Below are 20,861 nucleotides of genomic sequence, written 5' to 3' on the forward strand. Positions count from 1 at the left end.
TAACAGCTGTTTTTTGGGAGACTTTAACGATAGTATATAAAGTTCTCGACATTACCACATTTTTACAACTGTTCTTCTTTCCGGAGACTTTGAAGTTAGGCTCCTTCATTACTGCGCATCTATTATCCATTGTGACTCTTTAACATGCCGCCTAAATTGGATACTCCGCTCAAACCTTCACAGAAAAGCAAAGTTCTTCGCTCTAACTCTAGTGATAAATTAGAAACTGTCTCTAATGAAGATCTTATGGCTACTTTAAATTCGTTTAAGGTTGATATTTTATCTTCAACCCAGGCGCAATACAAAGATTTAAAGAATAACTTATTGAACGTCTCTAATCAAATACTTGAATTAAAAGCGGAAAATTCTATACTTCGTAAAGAAGTAGATGTTTTAAAGAATAAAGTTGCCAGCTTGGAGAGCAATTCTCTTGAACAGTCTCAAACAGTTGTGACCCAGGTTCTTCTTGAAACATTTGCTCGGGAACGTTGTCAATCCAATCTAATTATCTATGGAGTCCCTGAATCACTCTCTACTGAAGTATCTGTTAGGATCACGCATGACAAATCGACCCTAGTTGATTTACTTAGGCCATTAGGTAAAGTTTTACCTGAGAGTGTTAAACTTGTACGTCTCGGTAAACCACGTTCTGATGCTTCGCGTCCAATAAAAATTATTTGTAATAGTAAGGAGTCAGCTTTAAATCTACTATCAGAGTATAACTCTGCAAAGCGTAACGGACTGGCTCTTCCTGAAGGATTTCGTATGACTAGTGACAAAACTGAGTTGCAGCGCAAACTCTTACGTGATTGCTATACAGATGTTGAACAACGAAAGGCGGCAGGTGAGTCAGGGTTACGTGTGGTCTTTAAAAATGGTTTGCCAATAATTCAGGATGCTACATCACGAAGCAGAGGACTTAACCAACGCCGTTCCTAACAACGAATACCAAGAAGTCAAACCCTGTCTGGCTTCTACCAAAATTGCCGTGGTCTCAGGACCAAATTATTTAATTTAAATTGTAACGTATCAACTCTCTTTTGTAATTTTTTTGTACTCACTGAAACGTGGCTAACAGATAGTTTTTTAAACTCAGAATTAGGATTTTTTAATTATAATATTTTTAGGTATGATCGATGTAGTACTACTAGTAGTTGTTTGCGAGGTGGGGGTGTTCTTATTGGTGTTCGCAAAGATATTCCTGTTACCTCTGTTCCTGTTATTGAGTTAAATGTTGAGCATGTATTTGTGCGTATTTATTCAGAATCATTTAACTTTATTGTCGGTGGTGTCTACATTCCCCCACTTTCCCCTCTTTCTATTTATGAGTCCCACGCTCATTGCATTGAAAATCTTATGCACCTGTTTCCTGAGGATATATTTATTATCTGCGGGGACTATAATCTCCCTGAGATCTCTTGGTCTTGTGATGATGATGGCTTAACTTATTCATATACTTCCTCAACGCGTGCGCCTTTCATCACTGAAACGTTTGCTGCAAACGGGTTTTATCAAGCTAATAACGTCCTTAACTTAAACAACATTACATTAGATCTAATATTTTGTACTGATAAACATCTTGTAGTTGAAAATTCAAATGAACCACTTGTACCAATTGACAAACATCACCCTGCACTTAACATATCATTGCCAGTAAATACTCAATTTCCCAGTTGCGACACTAGTCATAGCTACTTCAATTTTAAAAAAGCCAACTACAATAGTATTCGTTTATTTTTATCATCTTTTGATTGGTTTTCCACACTTCAGTNCTTGATAAAACCCGTTTGCAGCAAACGTTTCAGTGATGAAAGGCGCACGCGTTGAGGAAGTATATGAATAAGTTAAGCCATTGGAAATTCTCCATTTCCACCTTGGTTCAATAAAAATCTTAAACAAATTGTTTCCTTAAAGAAAAAAGCACATGCAAAATACAAAGCAACTTTAAATATTAATGATTACAGAGAATTTTCTTTACTTCGTGCTAAATTTAAATATGAGTCTAAGAAATCTTACCGTGTCTACACGCAGCATGTAGAAAATTCACTTAAAAGTAATCCAAAAGACTTTTGGAAATTTATTAAGAATAAACGTTCGGAAAAAAACATTACTAGAGTAATGACTTTTAATGACAAAACCACTTCAAATGAGCTTGAATCTGCTAATCTTTTGGCAGAATATTTCTCCTCAGTTTATTCTAATTCACCAACCACTATTAATGCTTTATCGGATACATTGAAAATCTCCGCCTTTGATTTACCTAACACTGTCCACTTTAGTGTTGATGATGTATTTAATTGCCTTTCTACACTACGGGGTGTCGAGTCTGTTGGGCCAGATGGTCTCCCAGGTGCGTTCTTTTTTGAACTTAGATCAATTTTATCCTATCCTTTATGGATTATTTTTAAACGTTCGCTGAATGAAGGCATTTTTCCTTCTATATTCAAATTAAGTTCAGTTACACCTGTTCTTAAATCCGGCTGTCCATCTTTTGCATCTAATTATCGACCGATATCCATCCAATCACACTTATCAAAAATTTTTGAAAAATTAGTCCTAAATGCAATACAACCATCAGTCAACCAAATACTCATGGACGAGCAGCATGGATTTCGACCTGGTCGATCTACCACTACTTGCAACGTTCTCTTTTGTAATTATGTTTTTAACTCATTTCAGAATGGTTTCCAAACAGATGTAATTTACACCGATTTTAATAAAGCTTTTGACTCTATTAATCATAAGGCTCTTATTCGTGTACTTAAAGAAACTGGGTTTGGAGAGCCTCTTCTGTCGTGGTTTAGGTCTTATTTACATAATAGGTATCAATGGGTTAAAGTTTTTGGGATAAAATCGGACTTGTTTCATAATAAATCAGGTGTCCCGCAAGGTGGTCATTTGTCTCCTCTCCTATTTTCAATATATGTCAATAGTATACAACAAACCCTAAAACAGTCTCGAGTTCTCTGTTTTGCGGATGATATGAAAATATTTATACAAATTCAATCTCCTAGTGATTGTATAAGACTTCAAACTGACCTTGATAAGTTTTTTGAGTGGTCGACTACGTTAGGACTATCACTTAATCCGTCCAAGTGCAAAGTCATAACATTTTCTAGGAGTCAATCTCCGATTTTCTTCCCATATCGCCTTGGCAACGACGACATCCCTCGTGTGTATGATAATGTTAGGGACCTGGGATTCATATTAAGCCATAATCTTGATCCTAGTGCTCACATCCAACATGTATGTTGTAAAGCCTTAAAGATGCTTGGTATTATTATAAGATTGTCCAGAGAGTTCAAGCTGGGAAGTTCAGTAAAAATTCTATTTTGCTCATTGGTCCGCCCTATATTGGAGTATGGTAGCGTGGTATGGGACCCCCACACGGCTGAAAACGCTCGTCAATTGGAAAGGGTTCAAAATAAATTCCTTTGTTTTGCTGGACGCGCGCTTGATTTGCCTTGTCCGCCTCATGATTATACTCCTGTGGCTAATCATCTAGGTCTTTCCTCCCTATCCTTGAGACGTAATGTTGCGGGTTCTAAATTCCTTAAGGGCTTGCTTGATGGGAAAGTTGAATGTCCCGCGCTATTGTCTCTGGTCCCTTTCAGGGTTCCACAGATCAATACCAGGTCAAATGCGCCGTTCCGTATCACGCAAGCCCCTACAAACTACCTTCTGAACGAACCACTTCGCCGATTACTAAGGTATGCCAATAGTGATCCTAATTTTATGTTGTAATTATGTATAATAATATTTTGTTTTTTTCTATTTATATTTTGATTGTTTTTGTTATTGTATATATATACCACGTTATTTCATATGTTATAAATTGATATTTTGTATTTTTGTTTAGTGATTTTATGTAATACGTATTAAATGTAGTTAATGTAAAACCAACATATATGTATTTAAAAAAGGGTTTATCCCGTAAATTAATAATAAATAAATAAATAAATAAATAAATAATAAAGTTAAAAATGTAAAATACAAAATCAAAAATTTTCACACAAAAATAGCATTCAGTAGCCATTTTCACCGTGAAGATAAAATAAAGTCCAACATTTTCTTTTTTTATGATAAAGTATATTACATTAGCTTTAATTTAAGATATATATAAAAGTGTCAGACCTTCCGGAACATTTTCAAAAGTTATGTTGAAAAAGTAAATTTTTTGTGAAAAAGTTGTCATTTTAAATGGCCCCCTGTGGGCAAGTAAAGAGTCACATATAAAAAAAAATATACCAAATGAAAGGTATAGATATCATAAATCTATATAAAAAAAAAATATATTAATATGTTCATTTTTGAAAAAGTTATGGCACTTTAAAGTAAAAAAATTGAAAAAATTTCGAAAATTAGCGATTTTTAAATTCGTAATTTTTTTGGAGGTTTCCCCCATTTACGGGGAACGAGGGAATTTTTTTCAATTTTTAAGGGTAATGTCTTCGACTAGATACGATTTGTGATCTTTTGACGTATCATTGAAAGAAATCGATTCGGTGAGAGCTGAGAAAAAGTGGTAACAGACACAAAAAAAAAAAAACACATCTTAGTAAAACTAATACCTTCTCAGCTTCGCATCGAAGCTAAAAAATTGTTTATGTAACATTATGAATATATTTTTTAGGGTGGGAGAAAAATATATTTAGGCGCTCGTACATTTTGTTGTACGTGTTAAACTATAAACCATAAACATATGGTCTACTTATACGTAGACAATCCAAATAAATTTATTAGAAAAATTCAACTATAACAAAATAGATGAAGTTGTTAAATTTAACTATATAACGTTTTGGTATAACCCTAATAATTAATAAACATAAATATGAATTAATCATCAAATATTAGAAAAATAAAATATAACGAATGACAAATATAAAACATATAAGTTGCATGATGATTCAAAATATATTATAACCATCTACTAAAAAATATATAAACTAAATTAATTAAATAATGAATTATTAAACAAATAAATATGAAATAAAAAGAGAAATAAATTTTAAGTAAGTTAATTACAAATTTTACAAGCAAAATAAATTACTATAAATGAATTAATTATTATAAAATGAAAAAAACCTCAGTGTAGTGAGGTTGCGGTACAGTGTAGACGTGGCAATGTCGGGACAAGTATAAATGATATCTGAGAGTGATTAAATTCTTTTTAGAAAATAATTTTTTGTTAATTATGAATACATTGGTCTACAAGAAATTTTAATCAGAATCAAAAATATATTTTTCTAAATAATAATTTTAAATAAATAATTTTTTTATGAGAAATAATAATTTTTAATAATCCCTTTTTCATTCGATATACATTATCTTAATCAGGATATTAATAAGGAACTAGCAGTTTATGAAGCTTTTGAAATAATCCACCAATTTTTTAAAATTAAACACTATCTAAAGATTTGCATCGAAGCGTTTTTTTTTTGATAGTGATTTTAATCACTGTCAGATATCATTATACTTAATCCAACTATGCCACGTCACCACTGTGCCGCGACCCCCCTGTGCTGGGTTTTTTTTTAAATTTAGTGGTCCTGAATCATTAAGGTGAGAATAAGCCCCAGAATCCTTGTTCGCCTATTCTGAGTGTTATTCTAAATATTGCGTATCTCAATTTTAACTCAAAACAATTTTAGATTTAAATAAAATCAAACATATCTTTTGTTAGTTGTAAATTTAATTGAGTTTTTAAAAATTTGAAAAAAAAAAAATAAATCAGAAAAACTTTATACGTATTTATTTATTAAATATTATTTTTGAATATGCAAACAAATTTTGTTACATCCATGAAATATTACTTTTTTATTATGATATTATTATTATTTTTTTAATATTAAAACTTGTAAATGTAAATATAAATAAAATTTTAATTAAAAAATTTCAATTTTACTGTGGACATTTTTTTTACTCATTAATTGGTTGAATCAAACTATGTTTTTTTTGTATATATATACCAATTTCTATTAAAATTTTCATCATGTTATCATATGATATAGAGCTTTCTCTGAACAAGTATGTAACATCAACATTGATGCATTCTGGATCAAAAGGTATAGGAAAGTAATTGTAAAAACATCTATGTTTTTCTGCCTTATTACCTATATTAAAATATTCCAATCTCAACTTAGGTAACATTTCATTTTCGTCCTTAACATATAATATTCTGCTATTGACACAATCCAATGATGTTTCTGCCATTGTTTTTAATTTTTCGCTAAATTCTCTACTGTCTTTGCAATTTTCCAACTGTGTAATATCTTTTTTTAACGTATCGTGGTATTCATTGTTTACTTGTTCTAAAGAAACTTGCATTTTTTTAAGACTGACTAAAATAATATATTTAGCGTCTTGTTCATATTTATTAAACACTACTAAATCTCTACCGTAGGATGCCAATAAATATACGAAAGCGTTGGCATGTCTCTTAACATGAAATTGAAATCCATATTTATAAGTGTAGCAGTAATTAAATTTAATAAGATCATGATAAACTTCACTTTTTTTAGGTAATACGTCGGGTATTAAGAACATATTTGCAAATAAATCTTCGAGAGTTATTTGAATAGATTGTAAAGTACTGACTACCAAACTATCTTTAACGAACTTCCACCAATGAGAATTATGGGCAAAATGTAGGTTTATTGAACTGTACTCTTGATAACCATCGATAGGTACATCCTCACTTGAAATTATTGTTAAAAAAAATGCCAACAAGACAATTTTCTGAATCATGTTATTTTTTTATAAATATAATCAACTGGTTTGCTAAAATCAACTAAAATAATCGACAAAAACTATCACCCATATTTATACTTTTATTTCAGATATTATTAATGTAAACGAGACAATTAATTATAATAATGTAGGTTAATCGCAAACATTTTTTGTATCTAAAATAGATTTTGTAGTTTTTTTTTGTAAAAAACTAAGTTTTATCATAATTTACCAAGTGTTTATTTACTCTACCATTATGAACACATAATTTTATTTTTATAAAGACCTTTAATAAGGCCGACCCCAAGTAGTTAGGATTAAGGTGAGAAAAAAGAAAATAAAGACCTATAATAACTTAAGTGATGATATAGTATGTACAGTATAGTTATGTGGAGTTGATTTATTTTGATTATTATTTTCGGATCGAATATGTATTATAGAATGTTTTATATTAATTTATTCTGTCATTATAAAACTTTGTTCACCTGTTTGTGTTTGTCTTCTTTGCCAGATAAGCATTCGGTGAAGTGTTTTATTTTTAGTTTTAAATACTAAAACCTTCGTGTGCATGTGTTTTTTGTCGTGTCATGGAGCATACATTAATGATTATAAAGATTATAAAATAATTGTTACTTAATTTTTACTATATCTAAAAATCAATGTAGGGCCGGGCGCAGATACGAGTGCAATGTCCCCCCAAAAATTTTTTCTGGATCCACGCTTGTGTTGGCAAGTGATAACTTAAAATATTAAATTTTAATGTTTTCTTAATGCGATTAATGTAATACATAGTTAACAATATAAAAATACTTGGAATCCCCAATTATTGCATGCATTTTTTTTAAAACCTTAGGACATGATTTTTTTATGAGTATATATGAAAATAAATGTCCTGATTTATATTTTTGAACAGCGCTTAATATTCTAGACGAGAATTGTTATTACTTATTTTATAATTATAAAAGTTTTTTTTTAAGACTATTTAAAACATTATCTTATTATTCTGATACTTCTTTATTTTCTAGAATAATGGTTTTTTTTTTTTAATAAATTTATAACATTAAATTCAAGTGCGCAATGTATATTGAGTAATACCCAATCAATTTTTATGAATGTCAGCTGTGTATACAGAGGGGCTTATTGTCCATTATCGATAGGCGACAATGATGAGAAACCAGATATCCATCTAATAAAATTTAGGGGGAAAAACTTTTCTTTTGTTATTAAACATTATTTATAAATATACTTTTTATATACAAGTTCTTGTAATGTAAAATAATGTATATTTAAAAATTTTAGAGCATAACGAATAATAATATTAGTTTTATTTTAGTTCAAACAAATATATACACAATTTAAAAAAAAAAAATCACTTTGTGGAGAATCACATATTTTTCAGTGAGAGCTTGTCCACTTCGTGCATTTCAATGGGCGTTTGTGAAGCTGCAGCCTTGACATTAGCCGTAGTATACATTACTAAAAATAAGATTTGATTTTTTAAAGTCAAATATTACTCTTAGCAACATATACGTTGATAAGAGTAGTAATAAACAAAAACAATGGTATCACAGTGGGGTCACGAGACAGTACTGGATGTGAGATATTTGAGACAAGTATAGATGATATTAGACAGTGATTAAAATCATTGTCATAAGAAAAGCTTCGATGCAAATCTGTAGATAGTGTTTAATTTTAAAAAATTAGTGCATTATTATAAAAGCACATCAACTACTATTTCCTTAATTGTATCCTGATTAGTAGTTCTTAGATTTCAAAGTATAATTTATAAATAAATACTAATTATATCAATTAAATATAGTATGAAATTAATATTTAAAAATTTATTATTGTAATTTTTACGGAGAAATAATAAAAATGAAAAGTAGTATATTACGTTTCTTCTATGACAAATATGTATAAAAATTAAATGGGTTTATGTAATGCTTAATACAATTATTTTTTCTACATATGAATAAATACATTGGTCTACAAGGAACATTCAAAAAGATACTTTTCTAAATCAATTTTTCACACTGTTTTCAAATCTGAATTAAAAAAAATAGACTTTTTCTATCACTTCTAAGTTTTGATATTATTACTATTATTAAAAAGTGTGTTATAATTCAAATAACAAAAATTAATAAAATAAAAATAATGATGATGATAATAATAATGATGGGGACTTGGGTTTTTGTATGTAGTGAGAATCTGATGTTGTGGTTCTATCGGGGTCGTATGGTTTGAGGGTTTAGAACGACAAAGACAAGTAGATATAAAAATAATAGACGTAGTACCTTTATTCGAGGTGTAATAAACTTTTGTCTGGTTAGTTTCTAATGTCCTAACTAAGAGGCAATGAGACGGCAGAGCCAGTCCACGAATACCAGAGCCTAACTTATACAGTAAAAATCATGCTAGGTTTTTTTAAAACATTTTTAAAGCAACGAAACGGCAGAGCCCGTTCACAAATGCCATATAACGTGATTATGTATAACTTCTTTAACCAACCAGTCAAAATTGACACTTTAAGATATCAATTTAATAAATGATCTATTGCTTTGTCATCCTTTACTCAAACTTATTAACTCCAAATAATTGGGATAACAAAAAATTACTTACTTCTTTTATTCTTGCAAATTGCTGTAAAATGATTTGATAAATATCTCGATATGTTTATATATGTTTAAAAGTATTTAAGTCGCACTTCTTTAAAAGATAAATAATTAAAACAAGTTCTTTTCATATATAATTAAAACGCGTAAAAGTCAGACGACAACAACACAGGGTTGTGACTGATAATTGTTTCTTTTTATTCTTATTTCAATTCGGAGAAAACGAACTCTCTCGCTCGCTGTCACTCCTCCGAGTCTCTCTCTCTGGAGTATGAAAGGATTTCAGTGCTTTTTATAGTAAAATGATAGTACCCCCAATCCAGGGATATTGTTGTCAGCGCTTTTAGTGATATTTTTAGTTTATTGTATTTAATTATACATTACATGATTATTATGTTGAGATAACATATTTAACAATTGATAAATTGACATATATATATAAATAATAAGAAATTGTGTTAAACATCGTATTTGTTATGACAGATAAATTATTTGTTTGTTTACAAGTTATTTAAAATACAGATTATACATTTTTCATTGATAATTTTAAGATGCTTAATGCAAAGCATTGAACATATTACGACAAATGAGTATTTATATATAAAAAAAATTGTTTTTATATTTTTACTGATTTTGATTTTTAATATGTCGAAAATAATCAGTGCAAAATATCATTTTTAGCCTATTTTTTGGTACTTTAAAATTGATTTGTTGAAAGTTTATAATAAAAACACTTGCAAGTTTGAAATTGACATAATTAAATAGAAAATTGTATGAGAATTAAAAAAAACTGTGTCGTTAAGATTAATATGCAGTCAGGAAATTTTATAATTATTATTTACAGTAAATTTATTGGAAAAGCTCAATATTAATTTTAAATTTTTATCGTAATAGATCACTTAAATAGAAATCATAGTAATCATTTCTAAGTAACTTTTGGTAATGATTTATTTTAACTAAAAAAACCAAACAAAATGTTTAAACAATCTACACAATTAAACATTTTATAAAATTTGTTAATAATTGAAAAAATTCATTGTTAAATTCAGGTGAAACTAAAAATAATTTTTTTTAGAAATTATTTATATAGCAACATGTTACCAAAAAAATTAGAATATTATAGACTGGTAGTAACACTCACTAATTGAGTTAAAAAGTTAATAAATTACAAAGATTATTTGTAGTTGAAACCTATTATCATATCAAATTTAATTCGTTAATAAATAGTTTAAAAATATTAGAAATTAATGATTTTAATTGTCTGTATGGAGAAAGCTGGTTAAGCATGTTTTTATTTGATAAAGGGGATTTTTCTCAATTTTTGAGGATAATATCTTTAACTAGATAATAGTTGTGATCATTTGATGTATCCTTAAAAGAAATTAGTCAAGTGAGAGCGAGACAATAAATGACTGCCACAAAAAAAAAACCCATATAGTGAAATAATTTTAATATAAATAAGAATTTTTTCTCACGAGGGGAGACTACTGTGATGTGTACCTTGATATTCATTGAAGTTATTGAATCTAAATGAGATAAAAATCAAATGAGCTGAACATTTTTTTCTAGCTCAAAAGAAGGTATTTTAAAATAATATAATATATCGATAATTATAATATAAAAAACGCATATTTTTGAATACGGTGAGCCATTTTCTACATGAAGACAATCTATAGTTTGAAATTTGTTTTAATCATAGTAAAGTATATTTCATAAGCTTTAATTTAATATATATAATATATATATATATATATTATATATATTTTATATGTATAAAAATGTTAGTATTTCCAGAACATTTCCAAAAATTAAGTTGAAAAAGTACTAGTTTCTATACGAATTTTTAAGTTAAAAATATTTATCTATTTTTCTAAATGTTATGACAAGTTTAAGTGAAAAAAAAAAAATTGAAAAATTATCGAAATATACAGATTTTAAATTTTGAGGACAATGACTTTGACCAAATACGGTTTGTGATCTTTTGTCGTATCGTTGAAAGAAATCATTCGATGAGAGCTGAGAAAAAGTATTAACGGACACATAAAGTAATAAATACAATATGGTAAAATTAATACTTTCTTAGTTTTGCATCGAACTAAAAATGTCGTTTGAAATAAATGGATATTTTAAAAACTCGTATAATAATTTAAATTTATCTGGTTAAAAGTTTTAATGGCCAATGCATTTTTCGTTTCACAAAACGCAAAAGCGATTTAGACTTCGAATTTAAATTTTACGACTATAATTCTGTCACTTTTTCTAACTACTACTACAACTTTAGTTCTCATTCCCTCATCCATTATTATCCTTACACCATTATTTGTATTGGTCGAGTGTATTATTTCATAACCCTCAACTTAACTTGAGTGATGATGTCCCTGTACCGTTGACACTACAAGAGTCGTATGGCTTTGTACACGTGATTAATGAAACAGCTACCGAACAAGTTGTCCAGTTGGTATCAAATTCTATTCTTTAGGTTTTCTCCGTCTCTAACTATATTATTTTCTCTCGTCTGTTGTTATTGTGTACATCCGCATAAGTTCAGTCCAGGACTCATACTTTTTGACAAAATTTTACACTGACGGTCTATCTGACTGAAACTTGTTAGTCGCCCTTTGCAATTGACAGAGGGGCCGTGGAAATATTCTTTTACCCTATCTACGGGGATAATTTTGATAAAATACATTACTAATAAAAATAGTATTCATAATAACATAACAAAATTTAGTATGTCAGAAAAATCAATTATAAGGTAATGACACAATTTTCATGTATATAATGAAATATCAAAAAAAAATGTTTAAAAAGAACATAAAAAAAACCAAATATGAGAAAAGTTATATTATAAAACTGCAAATGTTAAAAAAAAAAAGTAGTACAATGACATTGCGACACAGTGGGGATATGATATAGTTGAGATAAGTAAAGATGATATCCAACAGTGATTTAAATCATTGTCATAAGAAACGCTTTGGTGCAAATTTGTAGATAGTATTTAATTTTAAGAAATTGGTGGATTATTCCAAAAGCAACATCAACTCCTATTTCTTTAATTATATCCTGGTTAGTAGTTCTTTGATTTATAAGCATAATAAAAGAATAATAATAATTAAATTTAGTATGAAATTAATAGTAAATAATTTAATATTGTAATTTTTACGGAGAAATAATAAAGTACTTGTTACCTTATGGCAAACATATATAAAAATTGACGTGTTTAATGGAATTCTTTTCAAAAATAAATTGCTTGGTTCTTAAAAATAAATCTACTGGTTTACAAGGAATATTCATCAGAATCAAAAATATACTTGTCTAAATCAATTTTTCGCGCCACTATTAAAAATGGTTACTTCAAAAAAAATGTGTTTTAATTAAATATCTAAAAATTAATTAGAGTATAAAACTTGTTTTAACATATACTTTACTAAACTAAATTTTTACACTGATTTCAAGTCTGAAATTAGATTTTTTCCATCACTTCTTTTTTGAGACTATTACCAATTAGTAAAAAACAAATATTTACAGATAAAAACAAAAAATACATTTTTTTTAAACTATTATAGATTGTGAATTTTCATATATTAAAAATAATTCATAAAAATTTTGATTCAAAATGTTATGCTTAATCTATTTTAGGTCCTTTAAAGTTTATATTTATGAAAGTTTATAATTAATAAATATTGAACTATTAGACATTATTTTAGATTAACTTACAAGTTTGATATTGAAATCATTAGTATAAAATTGTATGAGAATTTAAAAAATGGTATTGTTAAGATTTATATACAATCAGGAAATTTTATAATTACTACTTACAGTAAATTTATGAGAAAAGCTTAAAATTTCGTTAAAATCACTATATTTTTTTTTTTTGTATTTTTATCGTAATAAATCATTTAAATAGAAGTTTTAGTGATCATTTCTATGTAACTCTTATTATTATATCTTAAATCTATTCTATAACTCATGGTGTTTAAAATGTTTTTACAATTGAAATATTCAGAATTTAATTAATTTTTATAATATATAAATATTTTAAAAATAACCAAAAATATGTAGAGTGAAATGAAATTCAACAAGATTTTAGAGGAAGAAATAATAGGTGAAACTAGGTCTATCTAGTTTGGGACAAATCTTAATTTTTAATTTATAGTACGTAACATAAGCTTTTATTTAACATATGTTTAAAGGACACAGTATTTCCGGAACAATTTTAAACCCTAAGCTGAAAAATTTTAATTTTAGTGTAAAAATTGCTATTTTTAATACCCGCCTTTGAGCAGGTTAATGGTCCAGTTTTAAATAATAATATTATACCCAAAAGAAGAAAAATATTCAAGGTGTTTATTTAAAAAACAAAAAAATTCTGATTTATTCATTTTTAAAAAAGGTTTTGGCAGTTTTAAGAAAAAAATTTAATAAAATTATGAAATATACCAATTTTAATTATTTGGGGAAATTTTGATTACTTACGGGAAACTAAGGAAAATTTTTTATTTTTGAAAGTAATATCCTAAACTAGATACTATTTGTGATCTCTTGATATATCGTTGAAAAATATTGATCCAGTGAGAACTGAGAAAAAATAGTGATAGACAAAAAAAAAAAAATTAAATACATTATGGTAAAATTAATACTTTTTCAGTTTCGAATCGAAATTAAAAATGTCCTTTGAAATAAATGGACATAATAATTTTAAGTTATTTGGCTAAAAGTTTTATTGGCCAATGTATTTTTCAATTTTATTGCAATTTATTTGTTTTTATATAAATTTTTCTTCTTGTTTCCATGACTACAAATTTATATTGTTTAAGTTAATATTTTTTAACAGTCACGGGCGATTTAGGTGTGACGCGGACATTTTCTTAAGCCCGAAAACCCCACAAAAGTTGCCCAAAATCTCTTTAATATTTGATTTTTTGTAGTCAGATATTTAATTTATATCTCTGCACGAAAAGTTAAACATGAAAAACAAAACCAAACAGCCTATAAGCCATCTAAAAACAGGACATAGAAAATCTAATTCCATTCTCGTCAACATACGTTCAAATCCTCATTATATTGGCAAACGTCCAAATAAACGTAAAATTATAAAATTTTATAAAGATCTTTTAACATTTGATGAAGACGAGGATTCGAGGATTCAAAAGCCTGAAACTTCCAAGACGTTTCAATCAAAAAAGACACTTAATGTTAGCCATGTTAAGAAAATTACTAAAAAACAAACAACTGTAAATAAAAGACAAGTAAAAAATTCTGATGCGATAAATTTGAAACGTAAAAATCAAACTCGCAATAAGTCAAATGCTAAAATATCTACTAAAACCAAATCAAATTCAATTAATGTGGAAATACCATCCGAAGCTGTTAAACATATGAGTAAGATTAATTTATTTTATATTAATATATTTTATATAAAATATTAATAATTTTTGAATTAATAGATCCGATTGTATTGATCGAAAGAATTTCACAAGACATTATAGACTACTATATGTCTAGTAAAAACACTAATGCAGACGAAATAGTAAATAATTCTGGTGAACAAGAAAAAGTAAGAATTAACAATTCTAAAACCCACAAGATGTACCGAAAAAAGAATAGAACTTCTGTCATCAACATCAACATACGTACAAATCCTCATTATGTTGGCAAACGTCCAAATAAACGTAAAATTATAAAATTTTATAAAGATCTTTTAACATTTGATGAAGACGAGGATTCAAGGATTCAAAAGCCTGAAACTTCCAAGACGTTTCTATCAAAGAAGAGACCCCATCTAGACGACGTTAACGATTCACGTAAAAAACTTAGACTAACAAATAAATATGAAGACAAAATAAATAATTCTTATACTCTTAATTTAAATCGTAAGAATAAAATTCCTGACAAGTCAAACGTTGAGATATCTACTGAAAACAAATCAAATCCAATTAATGTGGAAATACCATCCGACAAAGTCAATCATATGAGTAAGTGTCATTTTTTTTATAATAATATACACATGTGCATAGAATGAGTGGATAAAGTATGTCAGCTGCTCCACATTCTTGATATTTTGTGTCTTGTTAATATTGCGATTTAAAACACTATACGGCCCCAATATGTATTGAAAATTTAGACTGGGGAAAAAGCCTAGTTGTCTCCACCCAAATGACGCCTTTATTTTTCTTATAAAAAAAAAAATCAAATTCCACTGTTAGAATATATATAAAATAGTTTGATAGTAACAGCTAATCAATCATTCATTTTATGCTATTATTAAAAATATATAAATAATATATTTTATTAAATTTTGTATTAGTGTATTTTTATATTTTGTTTTAATGTTTCAAGTAATAAATGAATGAAGTATATTTCATAGAGCTTTAGTTTTTAATAATTAAATTTAGTCTAATTAAGTCACTTAATTATACATATAACACTTAAACCATAAAATAATCTAACATTTAACTAACATTATGGAGGGTGCTAATTGGATTTTCTTCTTACCCCAAACAATTGTACAAGATGTCCAACTAGGTTAGACATCTTTTATTATTTTTGATCAAATAATAATTTCGTTGAAATAATAACTTAGTATATACTTGTTCTAAAATTATCATCGACTCACAAAATTTTTTGTAAGATAAGGCTGAATAATGGCTATTTAAAAATTGTGAAGAAAATAAAATTTCAACAAAATGTATTATAAGTTATAAGACATATAAAAACATACGTAAATTAAAAATATGTTGTGGGTAATTTTGTCAATTGAGAGGCTTAGCACCTTCTTGTTTCCTAGTTGTGTTTATGACAAGAAACCCTAAAGGAGTTCCTCGGTAACCCTTCTACATTGAGTCTTTTAAGCGGATAGCAAAACCACATTACTTTAAAAATATTTTTCATTTTTGTTTTGAAAATAACATACGAATTCTTATAAAATTATCGTAGCAATATTAATTTTTATATATTCTTTTTTAAAGTTCCAATGGTGTTTATAAAAAAGATTTCGTCATTTTATAATAATATAATTACTTTTTAATATAAAAATGATTTATTTTGTATAAAATTGTTATCAAAAAATTAATTTATAATTTTGGTATTTATAGATCCGTTTGTGTTGCTCAAAAGAATTCCGCAAAAAATTATAGACTCCTATATGTTTAATAAAACAATTAATACAGTCGAACTAGAAAAATAGTAAATAACATCGAACTATCTAACAATGTTGATGGCATAAATAATTTTGATACACCAACTGATAATCCTACAAAAAATAAAAAGTTATCTACGAATAGCACTACAAAGAAAGTTTCTAAAAAAAGAACGATCAAAAAGATCGAGATTCAATTGATGAACTCATCTTAACATTTAATTTTGATAAATCATGACCAAGCAATTTACCTTATAACTCTTACATTTTTTTCCACAGAGACTATAGATTTAATTTTAACAAATTTTTATTCAACTATACTCTGCGGATGACTTACAAATGTTGAAAAATCAACAGTGTTGTATTATAAACAACTTTCAAGTTGGTAATAATTTTTGTGAACTTTAGTTCAAGAATTTTCAATTCAATGAATAGTTTCATGTCTGTCATTCATTTTGTTCATTACTTTTTTCTATAATATTTTTTATGTGCTATAAATTGTTCTAATCATAAAAATTTTTTTTTTGAAATTTTTTTTTTATTTAAGATCTTATGAATATTTTTGTCATTAGATGTTTAATGATTACACGATGCATATATTTTTTTTATTTAAAGATTTTTTGTTCCATAAATATTTTTAATTGTTCTTTTTCAATTTAATTTTTTAATATATTTTTGTACTTATTTGAAATTTGATATTATTTCAATAAATAGCGATAAGATAACATTTTGCTAAAATATATTTAATAAGAACAAATATGTTTTTATTTTTATATTTTACGAATAATATTTTGTTTATTATATTATACTTCATCATAATTAATGTAGAAAAGAAATCTAAAAAGTAATAAAAAATTAAATATAAATATATATATATATATTATTTAATTTAAAAATCTTTATTATAAAGTAATAATCAATAATTAATTAATACATAAATTCTAACGCTATTATTCATTAAAGAAAATTTTATAATATTTATTTTTGCTAGTTAAGCAAATAATTTTTGATGACACTGTTTTAGTAATAGTAGTAAAACTACAATTTTCAACAGTTGTAATTTTTCCAAATTTTTATTCTTCACTTTGTCTCAGTTTTTTCTCAATAAAATTAATAACTGTTAGTTTGATTAATTGACATTAATACAGAAATGAGATTAAATAACATATTAGTATGATTTTTTTTGATGTATTCATAGACGTATAATGTATAAGAGACATTTAAAGTTGAACAGATCAATGTGACAAAAAATTGATTCCGAAAAAATTGAACTTAAAATTGTGAAATACTATTTTTTAAATGCAGTTGGGTTTGGTAATTAATGATAAATAGTATTATTCATAAAAAATCCACTTCAAAGAGTAGTTATTTTGCTTTTAGTATTGAACTTGACTTATTTATTCTCTAAAATGTCACTGTCAGTGTCGAATTTAGGAATTATGTTGTGCGAGATACTTGTACCAGTACCTTCTACTTTAATCTGAGTGCATCATATCATAATATCTGTTGTAGTTAAAGTTAAAACGATATTAAAAACTTAAAATAATACAGCACTAAATTTTATTGTAAAGTCATATAAGTAAAATTAAAACTATATTAAAAATATTATTAATTTAAAAAAACTAAAAAATATTAAAAATATTAAACTCAAAAGCCACAAAAAAATTAATGAAAAGTCGCGGATACGTATTTCGGAAACAATGTTANAAAGTCATATACATTTTCTTTTTTAGAATATAATGATATGTAACCGTGTCTTAGTTGATGAACTTGGTAGAAGTCAATTAGTGAAATTATTTTCAGTTTGGAACATTAGAAAATGTTGTTATGTTGCCTTTCAAATCTTATTGCTTTGTTAGCTATTTTAATGTTGATGGTTCAAATAAGCATTAAATAATATTAATGGTAAAAAAAATGCAACTTATGTATTTAATTTACACAGAATCAGGTAAATTAGGATTATTAATTTTTTGTAATTCATTTAATTTGATTATATATATTTTTTATAGTGCCAAAAAATGAAGAAATTATTTATTATTTACCACTCGGTTTAGAAATAATTGATAATTTTATTACAGATAAGCAAGAAATTTTTTTGCTTAATTTTTTAAATGAACAATGGATAAATTCAAGTATTATTATTTTTAAATAAAAATATAGTCTTTTTATTAATTTATAAATTTTATAGGTTGTATGAAAAATCGACAAGTGAAACATTATGGTTATGAATTTGATTATGATAACAATGGTGTTAAACAGAATAGTTATTGTGATCCTATTCCAAAAGAGCTTGAATTTGTGTTAAATATCATTATTTTAAAATTAAATTGGTATCCAAATCAGATAACAATTAATCGTTATTTACCTGAACAGGGTAGGCTTGTAGTATTATATGAAGTTATTTTTAAAAACTTTAATGTTTTATCTTAAAATGTGTATAAGGTATTTTGAATAGGTATATTAGTGAAAGGATTGTACATTTCTGAAGAAAGAGAAGTTTTACTTATATGTTTAGATAAATTAAAAATTTACAATTTATTAAAGTTAGTGTGTGGCAAAAATATAATATATTTTTACTTAAAAAATTTAATTAAGTAACCAAATACTGAGTAGAGGTATAAGTTATGGGATCATAAGAAGTCATGAATGCAATTCCTGAATAACTGGGGTTGCAACAGTACTTTTTGGCATATTGTTACCCCTAAAATTTAGCCTAAATTATGCCCATGGTGATCAGACTGGTATACTATCACTATATATCTCAGCCCAATATCTCTACAGCAAAGTTATCCTTTAATATTAATGCAATATACTCTGTTAGTAAAATATTTTACTGGCAAAGTATTTAAATGGGTAAACTTTTAAATTCCCAGCAGCTCAATTTATTTCCTGAATATATGCAACTTCAACAATTTGCAAGTTAATTTTATAATAATTAGATAATTTAAAAAAAGTAAATTAATATTGTACTTTTAACAGTTTATCTTGCTCTGTGTATGATAAGTATTCATGTTATAATATTTGAATTAAAGAATATGTGTTTAAAGTGTATCATCTTTGTGGTTTTATGGTCATTATAAGGAAATATTTTATTTATATTAAATGCTTTTTAAAAACATTGCTTAATTTATTTATAAACTTTACTTTTCGGTAATACTATATTTGATAATTATTTTGTTTAAGATTTATTTTTTAATATAAAAATATTATATAAAATTCTAAATTAAAAACATTTTTGGTTTTACAGGTATTCCTAGTCATATAGATATTAGGGGAGTATTTGATGATTATATTCTTTCTTTATCATTGGATTCTGATGTGGTAATGGAATATAAAAATGATATGAATCATTGTAGTACATCATTAAAATCTAAATCTTTATTAATGTCTGGTGAATGTAGAAATTATTGGACACATGGTATAACACCACATAAATTTGACATTATAAATACTTCTAATGAGTCTGATGTATTTCAACGTGAAAATAGAACATCAATTACATTTAGACGTGTTATTTTAAATAGAAATAATATTAAGGTTTGAAATAGTTTTTTATTTCTATATTTTTAAAATTGTTTAATTATAGAATAAACAAAATTTGTATCAAATACTGGAATTTGATAAAACATCATCTCACGAAACAATTAAAGAAAATTATAAAAATTTATCCAGATAAAACTGTAATACAATTATCAAATACTGAATGTTGCTTAGAATATACTAAAAAATCCAGAATTAAAAAAGGAATATGATGAAGAAATAGAACAAAATGATATTGATACATAAGTTACAATATTTGAATCTTTATAATTACAAAACTTAGAAAAAAATATAGATGATGGAACACTATTATACAGATGTCGATGTGGTGGAAATATACTTTGTGTCGACATCAGAAATCATCAATATTTCTTCACCAAAACCTATACTGTATTCTTGTGATGATTGTTCATTATTTATTGAATTAAATTTACCTGAATATATTACATTTTCTTAACAATAAATATTATTTATTTTATTATTTTACTTATTTATTATTAATATAATGCACAAAATTATTTAAAAAGTATATCATTAACATTTAAAATTAAATTTATAAGTATGCACAAGACCCAAATTTACTTATAATACATAAAATGTAAAAAATTAATGTTTTGTGACTAAATTCATTACTTATTTTTAATAAACAATTTACCAGAGTGAATACTACAGGTATAATAATAATTATAATGAAAAGGAACATAAAATTTTGGTATAGATTTAAAAAAAACAGCAGGGACATTAATGGGAACTCAGAACAATGTATCATATTATTTATCAGTTTATAGAGCCATAAGATATAAGCAATTGGTAAATCTTTTTACATTATTGCTAGAAACAAT

The 20,861-nt window shown here is 26.3% G+C and overlaps 2 protein-coding genes across 5 annotated transcripts in view; one reads left to right on the forward strand and one right to left on the reverse strand.

Annotated features, from left to right (window-relative positions):
- Positions 1–5,919: 5,919 nt before the first annotated feature.
- LOC126895348 (uncharacterized) overlaps positions 5,920–20,861 on the reverse strand; it is a 75,852-nt gene continuing 60,910 nt past the window's right edge. The window contains exon 2 of one of the 2 annotated variants that reach the window (XM_050667114.1): positions 5,920–6,113. In XM_050667114.1, coding sequence (XP_050523071.1) covers positions 5,920–6,113 — 194 coding nt within the window. The remainder of the gene's footprint in view (positions 6,114–20,861) is intronic. The other variant, XM_050667113.1, reaches the window with a different exon arrangement.
- Positions 17,929–20,500, forward strand: LOC126895350 (alkylated DNA repair protein alkB homolog 8-like). Of its 3 annotated transcripts, none has more exons than XM_050667117.1 (5): positions 17,929–18,044; positions 18,213–18,427; positions 18,489–18,611; positions 18,668–18,853; positions 19,727–20,059. In XM_050667117.1, the coding sequence occupies exons 2-5, from the start codon at positions 18,382–18,384 to the stop codon at positions 20,020–20,022; spliced, it is 651 nt and encodes a 216-aa protein (XP_050523074.1). In that variant the 5' UTR covers positions 17,929–18,044; positions 18,213–18,381; the 3' UTR covers positions 20,023–20,059. The 3 variants fall into 3 exon arrangements, with proteins under 3 accessions (XP_050523074.1, XP_050523075.1, XP_050523073.1); XM_050667118.1 differs by lacking the exon at positions 17,929–18,044 and adding an exon at positions 20,066–20,500 and having other exon boundaries at positions 18,189–18,427; positions 19,727–19,897; XM_050667116.1 differs by lacking the exon at positions 17,929–18,044 and having other exon boundaries at positions 18,189–18,427.

The sequence above is a fragment of the Daktulosphaira vitifoliae genome, unplaced genomic scaffold (assembly GCF_025091365.1).
Source record: "Daktulosphaira vitifoliae isolate Bord-2020 unplaced genomic scaffold, ASM2509136v1 Scaffold_1, whole genome shotgun sequence".
NCBI classification, from domain to species: domain Eukaryota; kingdom Metazoa; phylum Arthropoda; class Insecta; order Hemiptera; family Phylloxeridae; genus Daktulosphaira; species Daktulosphaira vitifoliae.

Coding starts and splice junctions, on each gene's coding strand:
- LOC126895350 (XM_050667117.1), top strand. CDS start 18,382: ATGGTAAAAAAAATGCAACTTATGTATTTAATTTACACAGAATCAG. Junction 18,428..18,488: donor TTTAATTTACACAGAATCAG/GTAAATTAGGAT, acceptor TATTTTTTATAG/TGCCAAAAAATGAAGAAATT. Junction 18,854..19,726: donor TCGTTATTTACCTGAACAGG/GTAGGCTTGTAG, acceptor TTGGTTTTACAG/GTATTCCTAGTCATATAGAT.